General features: G+C 36.2%; 3 protein-coding genes across 4 annotated transcripts; all 3 read left to right on the top strand.

Moving 5' to 3' along the window:
- Positions 1-128: 128 nt before the first annotated feature.
- LOC18587674 (peroxidase 46) lies at positions 129-3,829 on the top strand. 2 transcript variants are annotated; one of them, XM_088809973.1, is made up of 5 exons: positions 129-360; positions 469-2,186; positions 2,435-2,614; positions 2,727-2,892; positions 3,197-3,829. In XM_088809973.1, the coding sequence occupies exons 2-5, from the start codon at positions 1,950-1,952 to the stop codon at positions 3,607-3,609; spliced, it is 996 nt and encodes a 331-aa protein (XP_088666099.1). In that variant the 5' UTR covers positions 129-360; positions 469-1,949; the 3' UTR covers positions 3,610-3,829. The 2 variants fall into 2 exon arrangements, with proteins under 2 accessions (XP_088666099.1, XP_017983884.2); XM_018128395.2 differs by having other exon boundaries at positions 129-2,186.
- A 188-nt stretch (positions 3,830-4,017) lies between these two features.
- LOC18587673 (Pentatricopeptide repeat (PPR) superfamily protein) lies at positions 4,018-7,115 on the top strand. The gene has a single exon (XM_007011604.3). It carries the CDS (start codon positions 4,119-4,121, stop codon positions 6,267-6,269), a length of 2,151 nt encoding a protein of 716 aa, XP_007011666.3. The 5' UTR covers positions 4,018-4,118; the 3' UTR covers positions 6,270-7,115.
- A 5,873-nt stretch (positions 7,116-12,988) lies between these two features.
- LOC18587672 (aspartyl protease family protein At5g10770-like) lies at positions 12,989-16,209 on the top strand. The gene is made up of 3 exons (XM_007011603.3): positions 12,989-13,233; positions 14,692-15,129; positions 15,213-16,209. Exons 1-3 carry the CDS (start codon positions 13,041-13,043, stop codon positions 16,037-16,039), a joined length of 1,458 nt encoding a protein of 485 aa, XP_007011665.3. The 5' UTR covers positions 12,989-13,040; the 3' UTR covers positions 16,040-16,209.
- The last annotated feature ends 1,247 nt before the right edge of the window (positions 16,210-17,456 follow it).

Here is a 17,456-nt window from a genome sequence, read left to right as displayed (position 1 = left end):
CAAGTTTGCTTCTTGGTCTTTAATGGTGATGCTTGCATTACTTTGGGTTAGTGAACATGTATAAAGTTCTTGCATTGCCCTTAAAGTTGGGTGCTTTAAGGCCTAAGGGCGTTGAGTTAGAAGAGTTAGAGAAGGTGCATAAATCAATTAAGAAAATTCATTTGGATCTTGTGACATTCCTTGGTTTACCTCTCCAGGATGGTGAAACTTGGTTTTGCTAGTCTTAACAGGATCCTCTGATCTCTAGGTATCTATTATTTCGATCAAATGTGGCATCCTTGTTTGACAAAGATAACAACAGCAAGTACTCCTAGAAAGTGATTATACTGGAAGTGGCGAATTCTCTGCTAAATAGCAGGGGTTAGTGTTCTTAAGCTCAAAGCTTTTAGCATTTTGAAGACCAGATTTAATCCTCTGGTTCAGTTCTTTTGTGGTTTCACTTCCGAATGACTCCATTTTTCCTGTTAGGAAGTACTAAAAGCATAATACTAGCAAAGAATGGTCGTATCTTTCAGTCTATACGCTTGTATTTACAGCAGCTGTGGCGGAGCTGTGTTGTCATGGTCAAGATTATCCGAGAAATGAAACTTTTCACTAGTCTTTTTGTTGGATAACCAAGTAATTTCTCATACCTGGTTTAATATCCTGCAAGAAAGATGGCAAAGAGGAACTGATCCATATCCTCTGGTAATTCATAGAATTCCAACTTGGGGAATTATCTATTATTTTCTGCCAAGGGTATGATGCAAACAGAAGAAAAAATCTGCCCCAGCTCCTTTTTCCCCCCGAATCAGTGGCACATGCCTCCACCTCGATTGAATCGTGCTGCTCGACCAGTCCCAATCGATGGATTATATTCTACAGAGAGCTTCCAATGGTTGCCAAATCTAGGGAGATGCAAAATCAGTTGCACCATGCTTACCATCCTTATGTAAGATACTGCCAGCAAATTGTCAGCAGTTGAAATTTCTCTCTGGAGCCCACCCTTTCATGATGCTAACACTGCGAAACGGGGGAGGAAGAACTGGTTACAGGTTAAAATTTTACCAACGAACTTAGAATTTATTTCAACTTTAAACCAATTTTGGATGGAATCCTCCAAACTATTGATTTTCTAAAACATGATAATTATCCATTTATTTCCAGTGGTATTAAGAGCTTTGAATTTTAGGAAGTGTAATCCAGGAAACTGATCTGTTCATGAAAATAGTACCATCAGTTTAGGAATCGGCCAATCAAGCAATGTTTGTGGTGGTCACCGACACTCCTTTTGCAGTCGTTTTTGGTTAATCCAATCTCCAATTTACTTCTGCATTGAGATCCTTTGTAAACAGTACTTCTTTCTTTGCTTGAGATCCAAACCCACTCTCCCAATCCAGCTCATTTTCTCAATCTGTCTTCCATTGTTTGAGACTTCGAGCATGTATGAGAGACTAAAACGTGTAGAAGAAACTTGGATAGATGGAGGGTGCAATGCATACATTTTTCTGTTTAAATCTTCAAACCAGAAACAGTGCTTGCAGGATAGTGATATCAACTTATCAACTGTACAGGCTGTTACGGGAACGGAAATCTTGTATTTCACACTGTACACGCCGTTATGAGAATAGAAATCTTATAAATCTTATAGTGTTGTACAGTATCGTGTTCACAAATTATTAACTACTATAATTGTTTAGTTTTGGTATCTTTTATTTCGGAGAATGCCTGGAGGAAGTTGCAATGGTCTTAAATGATCCTCTGAAGGAGCTTGGCGAGACGTTACTAAATGCATCATCTACCCCTCTGACAGCAGCTAATCCCATAAATGCAGCTTTAAATAGAGGAAATTCATGGAGCATGACAACGTTTGGCCAGTTGACCGCCACTTACTCGAAATGTATCAGTATGAAGGACCAAAGGCCAACGCAGTAATAGTTGTGCACTTACGCTAGACAATCAGGGCCTCGATGGAGACGAAAATTGCAGTCTTTTCCTCAACATCTAATCTCTGCACTCTTCTCATACTTGTCGTGTTCTCTTTTGCTGTTTCTCCTTCCCACGCTAGCCTCTCTTTCAACTTCTATGCAATTTCATGTCCAGGTGCAGAGTTCATGGTTAGCAACACAGTGAGATCAGCTTCCTCTGCCGATCCAACCATCCCTGGGAAACTACTGCGCCTGTTGTTCCATGACTGTTTCGTGGAGGTAAGTCCAATATTGCTTTAAAAAACCTCGTCACCTTGAAAGTTTTTTTTTTTTTTTTGGTTTAGGGGAAGATGGATTCGAAATTTACTTTTTAAGCAAGGATCATGCACCAATCAATAAACCAAATGGTCAACTGCCTTATAACCTTGAAAGTTGCATGATTCTCAATCAAGTGATTAAAAATTCAAAGAAAATCTTTGACTCAGCCGTTCCAAAATCCAAATAATGGTTGCTACTGTCATGTTCAGGGTTGTGATGCGTCAGTACTATTACAAGGAAATGGGACAGAGCGAACTGATCCAGCTAACACCTCTCTCGGAGGGTTTTCAGTTATTGATTCAGCTAAAAGGGTGCTCGAAATTTTCTGTCCAGGAACTGTTTCTTGTGCTGATATTATTGCTTTGGCTGCAAGAGATGCAGTTGCAATTGTAAAATCTCGAGTCCCCATCTTCATTTTTTACTCTTTAAATCACTGTTCCCTTGACTTCCTTCCTCACCATCTTTCGGTTAAGTGATTAATCATAGCGATCCTGGAAACAGGCTGGTGGACCTTCAGTTCAGATTCCAACAGGAAGGAGAGATGGCAGGATATCCAACGCTGCAAATGTCAGGCCCAATATTGTAGATACAAGTTTTACCATGGATGAGATGACAAAGCTCTTCAGCTCTAAAGGCTTGTCTCTGGATGACCTGGTTACGCTATCAGGTATTTAAATAATGAAACCAGTTGCAAGCAGCACAAATTTATGTCAATAGCCGTTATCCCCTTTCTTTCTTCCCTCTTTATTAAATTATAAATGCAGACATAAACTAATATCTTAATATATATATCTAACCAAAGACAAAAAAGACTATATACTCTTTAAATTTTGCTGAAAAGTTTTCTTAGTTTGGGATCTGAAGAATGGAAAAATGGCACCGACACTTGAAACTGTAAGATAAAAAAAGACGTGACTGCTGCTTTCTGTTTCTGCTAGATGCTTTAATGGCTTCATGCTTTGGCTTTACAGGTGCTCATACAATAGGACTAGCTCACTGTAATGCATTCAGCGATCGATTCCGACAGGACTCCAAGGGAAAGCTGACGCTGATTGACACATCCTTGGACAGTACCTACGCAGAAGAGCTTATGAAAAAGTGTCCAGCAGGTGCAAGCACATCTACCACTGTCAGCAATGATCCCGAGACATCCTTGGCGTTCGATAATCAGTACTATACCAATCTCTTGGCCCACAGAGGGTTGTTTCAGTCAGATTCTGTTCTTGTAAAGGATGGAAGAACGAGGAAACAAGTGGAAGCTTTTGCAAACGATCAGGAAAGCTTTTTCCGGAGTTGGGGGGAGTCATTCTTGAAGCTCACAACCATCGGAGTGAAGACAGATGATGAAGGGGAAATCCGGCAGTCTTGTTCATTTGCTCATTAATGGGTGAAGATATAAACCCAAAAAAAAAAAAAACCTTTGGGTATTGTTCAGCATGCATCAAAACGATATTATTCGTCTTACTGTACAAATAATGGCTCTTATGCTTGTAACAGTGTCTATATACGTATAGTGTTCATACAGTGTCAGGTTACATATGTTAATTTGATGTTGGTTTCGTCTAGACTTATATATATTGGAGAAATCTAATCATTTCCTGGAACTAGTTCGATCAAATTAAAAGGAATTCCTTCTTCTTCTGTTAAAATGAATCTAACTCGGCAGGGAACAGAGAAAAGAGCAGGATTAATTCACACCATAATCACATCCAGAGCAAAGTTAAAGGACATGATCTGGCCCGAGTAAGAAAGAGTCGGTCGCTGCGGTGCAGGCCCAAAAGGCCAAAATAAAGCCTAAAGCTCGAAGGGCTGTTTGACCCATAAAAGGACCTTGTCTCTGCTCTGTCCGCTTGAGGAACAGTTTATCGGTAAGAACAAAACAGTTACCCATGTATGAAGAGGCCGTTGAACTCACTCCTCGAGAGCTCTGCTTACGCGTTTTACAAGGTTTTGACAACCCATTGTTGCGCTATCAAGTTGGGGACTCTCGCCGATGTTTACACTGCCAACAAAATCCTAAACGCATATGCAAGATGCAAAGAGTTACATATTGCTCGCAAGTTGTTCGCCGAAGTTCTCCACAGAGACACTGTTTCTTGGAACACGATGATTGCTGGGTATGTAAATTGTGGGAACTTGGAGACTGCATTCGAAATTGTGAAAGACATGAAAAGATGCGGTTTTGATTTCGATGGCTATACCTTTGGGAGTTTACTTAAGGGTGTGGCTTCCGCTTATAGACTTGAGGTTGGCCAACAGCTACACTCGATGATTGTTAAGATGGGGTATGAGGAAAATGTGTATGCAGGGAGTGCTCTTTTGGATATGTATGCCAAGTGTGAGAAGGTTGGAGATGCTTACATGGTATTTGAATGCTTACCAGAACCTAATTCTGTCTCATGGAATGCTTTGATTGCTGGCTTTTCACAAATGGGTGATCGTAGCACTGTATTTTGGCTTTTAGATTGCATGGAGAAGGAGGGAGTGAAGGTTGACGATGGCACGTACGCTCCACTTCTTACTTTGCTTGATGATATTGAGTTTTATAAGCTGACAATTCAAATTCATGGCAAGATTATAAAACGTGGGCTGGCATGTGATAATACTGTGTGCAATGCGATGATAACTTCATATTCAGAGTGTGGTTCAATAGGAGATGCTAGAAAAGTGTTTGATGATGCAGTTAGCATGCGTGATTTGGTAACGTGGAATTCCATGCTAGCTGCTTACTTGGTTCATGAGAAAGAAGAACTTGGATTTAAACTTTTTCTGGATATGCAAAGATTGGGATTTGAACCAGACATCTATACTTACACTAGTATCCTTAGTGCTTGTTTTGAAAAAGCACACAAAAGTCATGGAAAATCTGTGCATGCAGTAGTTATTAAGAGAGGATTGGAATACTCTGTGCCTATCTCCAATGCCCTGATAGCAATGTATCTCAAGTCAAATAGTACTTCCATGGAAGAAGCTTTGAGTTTATTTGAATCCATGGAATTGAAGGATCGTGTCTCTTGGAATTCCATTTTGACTGGTTTTTCCCAGATTGGATTGAGTGAAGATGCCTTGAACTTTTTTGGGAAAATGAGAGGTTTCATGGTGGAGATTGACCACTATGCCCTTTCTGCTGTCCTAAGATCTTGCTCAGATTTGGCAACACTTCAATTAGGTCGGCAGGTTCATGTCTTGGCAATTAAATTAGGCTTTGAGACAAATGATTTTGTGGCAAGTGCATTGATTTTTATGTACTCCAAGTGCGGGATTATTCAAGATGCTCGAAAATCCTTTGAAGAGACTCCCAAAGACAGCTCAATTGCTTGGAATTCAATAATTTTTGGGTATGCACAAAATGGGCAGGGCAATGATGCCCTTGACCTGTTCTTTCTGATGAGAGACACAAAGGTGAGGCTTGATCATATAACATTTGTTGCAGTTCTAACTGCATGCAGTCATATTGGTCTTGTAGAAGAAGGCTTGAATTTTCTAAAATCAATGGAATCTGATTATGGAATTCCACCACGTATGGAGCATTATGCTTGTGCAGTAGATCTATTTGGGCGGGCTGGGCGATTAGATGAGGCAAAACCCTTAATTGAATCAATGCCATTTAAACCTGATGCAATGGTGTGGAAGACTTTGTTGGGTGCCTGTAGAGTTTGTGGTGACATTGAATTAGCTGCCCAGGTAGCAAGCCATCTGCTAGACCTAGAGCCTGAAGAGCACTGCACTTACGTTATACTCTCTAACATGTATGGACATCTGAGGAGATGGGGTGAAAAAGCTAGTGTAACGAGGTTGATGCGGGAGAGGGGAGTTAAAAAGGTTCCTGGTTGGAGTTGGATAGAGATTAAGAATCAGGTGCATGCTTTCAATGCTGAAGATCAATCGCATCCTCATTGTAAAGAGATATATCAAATGTTAGGGGGATTGATGGAGGAAATCACATGGTTAGATGCTGACACAGGTCTAGATGCTTTGACATCTGATTTTGATGAGACATATGGATACTGTGATGTAAAGCTGCTGAGTGCAGGGAATTTCTGAAGGATGCCCAAGAAAAAAGGAACCTCTTGCTTATTCATCTTTAACTCAAATATTGGCTATAAGTTACAGCTGTCTCTGGCCAGAAAATTTGGTAACTTATAGTTGCCATTATCCAAGCAGTTCTTCTAGTTCAATATGTCCTGCTCATTAGATACTCATTAGTATTTTTCCATTGGGGCCATGCTAGAGTTCAGCTTCATGTGCTCAAAGTGTGCGATAAAGTACTTAATAGGACAACCAGGAAAGTGATGAGGAAGTGCTGATGAATCTGCAATAGAAGGAACTTGTGGTGTTGCATGAGTATCTTGGCCTGTTTTCATGTGATTCTTTGTTCTGCAACTGAAGAATGATCCCATTCTTTCTCCTTTTGTTCTTGAACTAGGTGTGAAGACCAATCTGCTGGGGTGAGTTCTTATATTCCTTTGGGAAGACCAATGTTTTTACAAGTTAAATTGTTTTGAGATGCTGCATTCATGTATTGCATTAGCCAGTGTCATTAAGATCCCCACTAATTAAGGAAGAATTAAGGGAAAAGATCCTTAGTTTCGGCCTAGTTATGGTTAATGTACTGGCAAAGCTATGGCAAATTGTTACTAAAAGTGGTTGCAGTACTGGGGAAAAGAAGGCAAAGAAATACGAAGGTTTTGAGCAATTCCACATCATGAGAAGGACCACCAATTGAAGTGTTGAAGCTTGAGAAGAATGATTACTTCATTGCCTTTGCTTAGGCGCCGTAGGGCCAAAGACATGATTCAAATATAAACTTTTAACCTTTCATAGTTTGTGATTAGGGACATTGTATACTTTTTTATGTTCAGTAGTTCATGATCCGATTATTTTGCTGAATTCCTATGCTTTTCATCTTTTCTTATAGCACGTTTGGTTCGCGGAATAGACAGGAATGGAATAGAATAGTTATTACATGGGAATAGAATAAGATGAGAATAGAATATAATAGGTATTACACAGTTTGGTATGATAAATGGAATAGAGCAGGAATGATTATTATGACGTATTACAGTGTTTGGTTGGTAAAAATAACTTTGGAATAAGAAAAGAATAAAAATAAAAAGACAAAAATATCCTTTATTATATAATGATTATTTAATTTTTATTTTATTTTTTAAATATTAATATTTTATTTATAATCTAATCATTAATATTACAAAATACTAATATTTTATTTGTAATTTAAATGTTATAATGATTATTTATTTTTAAATTATTTTATTTTTAAACATTAATAATGTATAATTTATTTAAAATATTAAAAATTGATAGTTTAAATATTAATATTTTATTTATACTTTAATCATTAATATTAAATGTTATTGTGATTATTTATTTTTATTTTATTTTATCTTTTAAATATTAATAATTTATATTTTTAAATATTAATAGTTGATTATTTAACTATTAATATTTTATTTGTAATTTAATCATTAATATTATAAAATACTACTATTTTATTTATAATTTAAATGTTATTATGATTATTTGTTTTTATTTTATTTTTTAAATATTAATAATTTATAATTGATTGAAAATATTAATAATTGGTAATTTAATTTATAATTTAAATATTATTATGATTAAAATATTAATACTTTTAATTAATTTTTAAATTCAAAATATTTTATAATATATAATTAATAACTTAACCTTTTTATTATAATAAGATTTATTTTTCTCTATTTGCATTTTTCATTTTTTAATTTAAATTTCACTTAATAATTTAAAAATTAATATTTTAAAATACTAATTTTTTATTTATAATTTAAATATGTTATAATTAAAATATAAAAATATTAATATTTTTATATTTTAATTTAAAATATTAATTTTATAAATTTAAATTTGTAATTTTTAAAAATAAATAACGACATTTCAATCCAAAATGTATAAATTTTATTCCCATAGGTGTGGAATAGCTAATACCATGGGAGATGGTGGTATTAGCTATTCCAAGCTTTTGCCTAATTTTAAAGAATAGTCATTCCTTTTGGAATGGTTATTCCTTCCCCAAGAGCAAACCAAATAAGGGGATAAAATTTTATAAGGAATAGAGAGGGAATGGCTTAGCCATTCCACCTACCAAACATGACCTTAAAGTTCTTGTTGCACAGTCACAGTCAAAGCCACTGTCTTTCTTACTTATGGAAGAGAAAGTAGGGATAACTCTATTACGTAAAGTTATCTTATTGTATTTTGAGTGATAAAATAACTAAATTTTTTGAGTTTTAGGTAAAATTTTTAATAATTTTTTTAATTAATTAATACGTGATTGAGCTAGTTTATTTTAAGTTATTTTAGTTCATTTATATGGTAAAAATACCTACTTTTAATCATGACTGATTTAGTTCCTATGCTTTTAAGGTTTTCAAAAGGAAAAAGATCAAGTGATAAGAAATTACATAAATTAGTTAAATGCAGATTTCACCGAGCATGTTACAATATTTCAGACATAAGTTGAGTTACAAAAGTTCAATCAACGTTATTCTTGAACTACCAAAAAACTAAGAGAAAGGGTACAACTTTTATATTTATCACTTGACTTAATTCTAATAAGGGCATGGTCAAAATCGCATAAGAAACCGAAAGACTGCTGCAGACTACATATAGCAGCACAGCATGTTTGGAGCCGCAGCGAGTTTTCATTTTTGGCTGCAGCGCCAAACTCAGCAGCAAATTGAAGTCTCAAAACATAAAGTTTGGCACCGCGGCCGGATTCCATTACGGCCGCAACGCCAATTTCAGCAACAACAAGTGCCTAAGACAGAAAGTTTGGCGTCGCGACAAGAATCCATTCTGGCCGCAGTGCTAACACAAACTCTTTAAATCCTGATCATCCAATTTTTCCATCAGGTGGCTAAGATTGGGGATATCAAAAGGGGTCTTTTTAGGGCTAAAAAAAGGGGAGATTCGGAGCAGCTTTCAGCAAAGAAAAAAAAAAGGCGGCTTTCTATAAAAAAGAGAGAATTAATATAAGTATAAGAAGGAGAATTAAATTTAAATGAAAAGTAGAGTAATTTCACAATTCTAAGCTTTATTTCACTGATCTTTTAGCAATTATTAGCATTAATTCATTAGTTTAGCTTTGTTTTTTTAATTTCAGTTTTAATTAATTTTCAAATTAAATTGATTTGGATAAGATTAAGTTGTCAAATTTTAATATAGCAAGAATTTAGATATAATTTTTTATGGAAACAATATCTGACTCACTGGACCATATGCGATGTTTTTGGTAAATTGAGAAAATTTTGAAGGTAAATATCTTAGTCATTTAGCAAGCAACAAGTAGATGAAGACACTCCTACATGCCTATTGGCTTTGGCTTCTTGGCACCCACTTCCTTCCTGGAGAGTGATAGCATGTTTCTGGCATGGAATTTTCACAATTACTAATGACAATGATGGGCAACAAAATCTTCAATGCATTGCATATTCTAGTATGAATGGATTCTGCCATTGGTTTCACTATAAGTAGAAAAGACAAAACATTCCGGTATTTTCTAATGGGAAATGTAGGTGGCTAAGTAGAAAGAGCAATCTTGTTGTGTGAACTTGAGGAAATATTTTAAAAGTTTTGTGGACTTTGAGGATTCTGTGATGGATTTTCAAGGACAAAGGAATTTCAATACCCAGAACCCCCCATGATGGGATGCGCCTTACCCACTAGATAAATGGTCTCTTTTAATATTGGAAAGTGAGGAGAAAAATGTATGCTCCTTTTTCTTAGTAGCCAATCACCTACTTTCATTCAATTCCCACTGAAACTTGAGTGCTGATTTTTGTATACTCCTAATCCTACTCCTACCCTACCTTTCAAGGCATACTCATAGATATTTTTATTCCTATTTTTTATAGTTGGGATGCATAGAGTATATGGAGGATTGGAAGTAGATATACCGCACTAAACTCCCTCAGTTCAGTTTTTTTCCAATGCCAAATCATGGCCAAAAAAGAAAAAGCCATTGCCAAATCAGAGCATGAACATCTCTATTCACTTTCTTTTCTTTGCTCCAATCCATGGAAGTTAAATTGTCTAAAATGCAATTATAATTGGTAGTTATTGAAGAGCTTGCATAACAGAAAACTGCAGATGAATTGAACCCACACCTAACTCCCTTTTTGTTTTCCTTTTGTCTTGTTACTTAATCAAGTGTGATATTAAAAAATGAAAAATGGGGCCTGGACAAAGAGTAAAATGGACCCAATCAGCAAAAAAAAAATAATATGGAAACTTTGAAATTTGTGTATGATGATAAGTCCTTAACCCATCAATCTCTCACTTCCTTTGGGGACAGAAAGATTCCAGCTTTCATCCACCACCCACTAGCAAAGGTTGGCTGGCTTTTATCCAAAGAGGATTGCCAATGATCAAAATCCCTCTTTGCCATAAGAACAAGGTACGAACAATTGTTCGTACCATACTGAAGATCCTACTGCCTCAATTCTTACTAGGCACTGATAATGTTGTGCAGAAACTTTGAATATTCATGGAATTTCCTAGTAATTTCAATTGGAATAATGGATTTATCTTCCCTTTCGAATAAAAATTTTCAACATCCCTTTACTATCTCATTTGATGTTCTTTCCATAATTTCACATCACATATTTCGATCGAAAATTTAATTTTTTAATATAAAAAATTTATTAAACACGTAAAACAAAATTATGAAAAAAACATCAGAGCAAGTATCAATCAAGACAAAGAATTTTTGTCGTTCTCTTTAGCCCTCCCCCTCCCAAAAAGAATGGAGCTAATTCTTGTCATGACAGAAATATCATCTGCAATAACTATGGCTAGGATATCTCTTTCCAACAATTTATGCTCATCTCTTCAGGAAAAACCTGAGGACAGAAGAAATTTCATAGATTTGGTATTTATCACTCCTTTTTTGTCCAATGAAGAAAAAAGGGTATCAGTCTAATCTATTGAGTGTCGCAAAACATACTTTCTTATGATAAATTATAATCTTTGGACAGGTTAAGTAGCACTGTCACTGGCCATTATTTTAAGGTTTCTTTGAGATCTGACGTGGACTCCTCAATTATTTGTTAGGTGCATGCTTTGGTTTGGCTATTGCCCATTTTAGCATTAGTGCTTGGAATTTCCATTGGCAGCCAGCAGGCAACTATATCAAAACTAGCACTAAAAGAGATACTAAACCAAGAATTCTTACTTGATCCGGTCGAGTGGCAATTACATCAAAACTTCCACTAAAAGAGATACTAAATCAAGAATTCTTACTTGATCGGGGTCGAGTAATGTAAGATATCAATTATAAATATTGGCAGCCATCATGCAATTATGTCAAAACTTCCATTATAAGATATATTAATTTTTTATTTTTTTTTGTTAGTGAAGAATCATTTCATTACATTTACAATCAATGTAGATATATGACATCCATTTGTGGAAATCCTTAAAGTAAGTATGAGATTCGAATTGAAATATAAAAGGATATGCATTAGATTTAGGGATAATGGACAATCATGCGCTATAAAAATCAACTCTGTTTCAATTTCTATTCAATTATTTTTATCATAATTACTTAAAATTTTGCGGTTCATTAAATATAAACCCTTCTCGAATTCCACAGTATTGCTCCTTCATTTTATAAAAACTCATTGATCAATATTAGAGCCTTAATAAGGTAAGGAGTCGAGATTGAATTTTAAGTAATTTTAGTAACCTCACGCATTGAAATAAAAAAAAAATACAATTACTAAAAGATGAAGAAAAGAATAAAGCAAAATGAGTGACTTCAGAGCTTGATCATGGTCCTATAAAGCATAAACAAGTTGTTTGCTTGAAATTTTTTTAGATCACGTACCATGACCTAAAGCTTCGGCTCTTCCCAATTCGCTTCATTAAGAAATTCATAATACAAAAAAAAATAAAAATAAAAATACGAACGAATTTTTTTTATTCTAAAATCGATATATTAATTAGAATCTATTATTATTCATGCAACACGACAGAAAAAAAAAAAAAGTTAAAAGGAATGCTAATAAAGGCAATTGAATTTTGGGGTCCTAGCCAAAGCACACAGCTGTTATTTGAAAAGGAAATTTCTTTGTTTTCCCATTACGAACACGAAACACCATCAGGGTATGTCCAAAAAAGGAACACAACAAATAACAATACTTTGCTTCCAAACTATGACAATGGCCAAAAACTTTTGTCTTGTCACAGTTCATTTCCAAGAATCTCTAATGGCTTTTAGGTTGTAGCACAAGGGACCCAATTTTCTTGTAAGCATCACGCAGACCTTACATACTATAAACCTGTCTATGGATTACAATTCCAGGGTTCATATTGCTGCCGTGAAGAAGTTTGCTGATTTGATGTAGCACAGATTGGAAGCAAAGATACCAATCCTGAACAGCATACAGCTTTAAGCTCAAGTGGGGAATAAGCATGTTGTTGCTTTGTTATAACTTGGAAGTCTGAGGATATCTATGGTTTCTTTTGTTAAAACTTACAAGTGACAAGAACAATAATACTCGAACAAACTTTTAACTCCATGTACCACAAATTTTTTTAACTTGTATTCGTGTATATAACATTAAAAAAGTCCATTGGTGGGCAACGTGTTGATTGACTGTTGGTGGTGTATTGTCAAACCAGTAGACGGTGCCGTGTGAGAATGGGTGATCCATCGTGTCTTTACTCTCATACCTTACATAGGGTAAGCATGTTATATAATGGAGAGTGCTTGGAAGCTGAGAAAAAATAGTTATCGAGTGAAATTGAGTTAGGAGCATGGGCGCCATTACCATTTCCTCCACCTTCCTCTCTTCTAATCTTCTTCTTCTTCTTCTTCTTCTATCCCTTAAGCAGGGGTATGTCTTGGGACGAAGGGAAGCTCCGGCAGACAGCCACCAACTTCAGCATAGCCATACCGTCCATGTCAGCTCTCTACTACCCTCCTCTGTTTGCAGCCCTTCTGCCAAAGGTTAATTTCCTCCCTCCCCCCCCCCCCCCCCCCTCTTCTCTCTCTCTCTCTCTCCCCCTCACACACACACACAAAAGCAAACCAGGCCTGTTGATTTTCTTAGTATTATATTCTAAATGATTATTCTATTATTGCCTATGTTATCTGCGTTGGGATTCATGTTATTAGCATTTTTGGTTAAGCTTATGACTAAACTCATGTCATCATGTGTGCTGCCGCCCTGAACTCTCTCATAGCAGAAAACATTTGCCAATGGTGAGAAACACAGTAGCAAGTTAGCTAGCTTTCCTTTTCTTCCTCCCAATCCCATACAATGCGTAGCTGTTGAAGGTTATTTAAGTAATCTCGAGAAGAAAATATACTGACTAATCACGAAAGTTGACTGACTAGGAATAAGCACATATATATTTGAGAATTTAAGAGTTTACCTAGACAATCTGTTGACCCAAAATTCTCTGCCTAATAATGATGACTTGTCTTAATAGTAAACAAAGATTTTTTTTTTTTTAAGATTTTAAGTTCAAATTTCATTGTATGTAGATTTCATTTAATGTAATATAAGATATTTATAAAAATTATTTGATCATAATTAAAATTTCTTGTAATTATAACTTCATTAATACTAAAAAGATATCCTCAAAACTTTATCTTTTCCGACATCCATAAAGTATTGTAGCAAAGTTTGGTCATAAAACACTATCAAAAGAATATATATTCACCACCCGTAGCTTGTGGCAGGACAATGGCTAAGGTCACGTGTGGTTGGTGGTTTAATGATTGAAAGATAGACCTTTTGAGGGGGTTTGGCCTCCCCTCTTGTCCATGATTTCAAAAATAAACACTATAGTAATGTCATTAGAAGAACATTTGGAACTAAAAGTTTGGTATTTTTTTAATAATTTTTACCTTAAATAGTCACTACTATATATATATATATATATTCCAACATTTCTCCAGTACTTTTCCAAGTTGTTTATGGGTGTTTGGCAGCCACGAATTTGAGGAATATTGGGTTTTCTTTTTCTTTCTTTTTTTTTTTAAATAATTGAAAGTTTTCGTGAATATAAAAGAAACATATTTATATAAGAATCACTTGTACAATAAGAAATAATCTTGATTCAATCTTTAGCTTATTGCATTGTCTGGGAGTCACTTGCACTTTTTAAATAACCAATGAACAACAAAGATGTGAAACCAATATTAATCCAAAGTCTTTTCCATCATTAAAATTAATTAAATAAGGGCATTAAAAAATTTATTCCCATCAAGGAATAAACTTCTTGACCCACTGCGTGTCTTGGGGTCTCCCACTCAAACTTAACCTTGTTCTTCCCAAATTTTGGAAAAAAAAACCCACCTTTCCAATCAAAGCGTTTGAGTTGTAAATCGTTTATCTTCCTGTTTTAGTAGTGGTTAATTTTCCAAAGACTTTATCGTATTGGAATTCAATTTTTTCAGCTTTGGACAAAAAGTCATCTTTACAAGTTGTCCACAAGCACGGCCCATGCTCTCAGCTCCATCAAGATAAAGCCAATATTCCAACTCACGCCGAGGTGCTCCTCCAGGACGAAGCCCGAGTCAAGTCTATTCACTCGAGACTTGGCAGGAAGCCGGGATCCAGCGATGTGGATGAGACAGATGCCGCCCAGCTCCCCGCCAAGGATGGTAGTGTGGTGGGCTCGGGCAATTACATAGTCACAGTGGGTCTTGGCACCCCAAAGAAAGGTTTATCTCTCGTGTTTGATACTGGAAGTGACATCACATGGACGCAATGCCAGCCTTGTGCAAAATCTTGTTATAAACAGCGGGACCCAATTTTTGCACCTTCACAGTCCTCGACATATTCCAACATTTCATGCACCTCGACAGCGTGCAGTTCACTGACTTCTGCCACAGGTAATTGATTTACTTTGGTCACAGATTGTCCGAACCGGTCGAATCTCTAAATTACCTTTACTGAACGAATACTTTGTTTTCAGGTAACTCACCTGGCTGCGCATCATCAGCTTGTGTCTATGGCATCCAATATGGGGACTCGTCTTTCTCAGTTGGATTCTTTGCTAAAGAGAAGCTCACCTTGACACCAACAGATGAGTTCGATAACTTTCTATTCGGTTGCGGCCAGAACAACCAAGGTCTTTTTGGTGGCTCAGCCGGTTTGCTAGGACTTGGCCGAGATCAATTGTCTTTGCCATCACAAACCGCCTCAAAATACAAGAAATTCTTCTCCTACTGCTTGCCGTCATCTGCCAGCTCAGATGGTTTCCTCGCTTTTGGCTACGGTGGTGGAGTCTCAAAATCCGTGAAGTTCACCACATTGTCCACAGTCTCCCAAGGGGAATCCTTTTACGGCATCGACATCACTGGAATAAGCGTCGGCGGCCAAAAACTATCGATCTCAGCATCCCTTTTCACCACCGCCGGCACCATCATTGACTCCGGAACCGTCATCACGCGGTTGCCACCGACTGCCTACGCGGCACTGAGGTCTTCATTCCGACAGAAGATGACCCAATACCCAAGGGCACAAGCACTTGCAATCCTGGACACATGCTATGACTTCAGCAAATATTCCTCAGTCTCCATTCCTAAGATAAGCTTCTTCTTCAGCGGGGGTGTTGAGGTCCCAATCGACGCCAAGGGAATTCTGTACGCTAACAGTATTTCCCAGGTGTGCCTGGCGTTCGCCGGAAACAGTGATGACACTGATATTGGGATCGTCGGGAATACACAGCAGAAGACATTGCAAGTGGTTTACGATGGCGCTGGAGGGAGGATTGGGTTTGCTACAGGGGCCTGTTCCTAAGTTTTTTTTGAGCTAATTTGAGAAGAAAAAACCTCGAGTTAGCTGTTGAATCATAATCCATATGATAGCAAGAATGGGTTAAGATTGAAATAATCGATAAAAAAATAGTGAAACTCAAGAACTATGTATCCAAATTCAGGGGAAGTAACAAATCAAAGTGTTTGCTGCAACCCATCATGTACGGTGATAAGCTTAGGCTTGGATTCCAAAGGCAATGTTAAAACCTTGAAATCATATATAATTAAGACACCTTTCCTTAAAAGGAACAAAAAAACAAAATTATGAGCAAGTTTTAAGGGATAAACAGTTCTGAATTTTATCAGGATTTTTGGGTTAGAACCCCAACCCTGCAGGACTGCTGCCTCTTGAACCAGCAGGGAACAAGCCCAAGGTTCCACAAAATAGGAAATAAGTTTTGATTTTCATATATATAAGTTAAGGTAAATATAGGAAAGAAAATTTATAATCAATAAGAGTCAAATTTAACTCAAAAATTTTAAAATTTTATGTAAAATTAAAATCAAACACCATTATATAAGATAGACAGAATATCTGTATTAAATATCATTCTGATTCTGTAAAATTTTCGAATTTAATCTGGGATGATTTCATTCCCTTTACCTTAATTACTCCCTTCTTTCAATCCTTAGGTCAAAACCAAACAAGTCTTATAGTAAATTCCCGTGTGAATTAAACAATCATTTCTTTATAATGTGAAAGTGATCATCTCCCATATGAAATCTACCACTTTTTTGGTACAATACGATAAGCCCACGCTGTTTCTTTTCAGAATTCTTTCAACACACTTACATAGCCAATGATTTGTCCAAAGCCCAGATCTGAAAGATATCTAATGGGCATTCATCGGAGTTCAGTCTTCGCATCGGAAGCCATCAGTCGAAACAGGTTTTAGTGTGTTGTGTTGGGTTGACGTTTTACTTGGTGGGAGTTCCTCCTCCAATACCCAATTGGCAAGTTCACCACTCAGTGAATAATTAAATACTCAGGTTTATATTTGGGTTTTGGTCGAGCTCCTCCTTGAATAGAAAAAAATCCATTAATCGATTCGTTATATTTCCAATTCAAATAAAAAGTCAGTATTTTATTATATTTTAATGTACTCGGATTTCAGGTTTCCAAATTCATCTACTAAATAAAGTATGTCACGGAACTAAAATTCTTTTAAAAATGTTTCAACCACTGATTAATGGATCTTAATCATGATTATCTTTGACAACAATCCTATGTGCAACTTATCTTGCTTCCAGTCATTTTAGTTCTTTGTGTTTGAAATTTGAGCATGACCCAAAGAACAAAATACAAAACAGTCCCGTTTGGAAATTTTGTAAGAACAAGCACAAAAATGTACTAGGATGTACCCAAAAAGACAAAAATGAATTAGGAATAACTGTGCAAG

Source organism: Theobroma cacao, chromosome 9 (assembly GCF_053813885.1).
Source record: "Theobroma cacao isolate CCN51 chromosome 9, ASM5381388v1, whole genome shotgun sequence".
Taxonomy (NCBI): domain Eukaryota; kingdom Viridiplantae; phylum Streptophyta; class Magnoliopsida; order Malvales; family Malvaceae; genus Theobroma; species Theobroma cacao.
The sequence above is the reverse complement of the archived record's forward strand: the minus strand, read 5'-3'. Positions and strand labels throughout refer to the sequence as shown.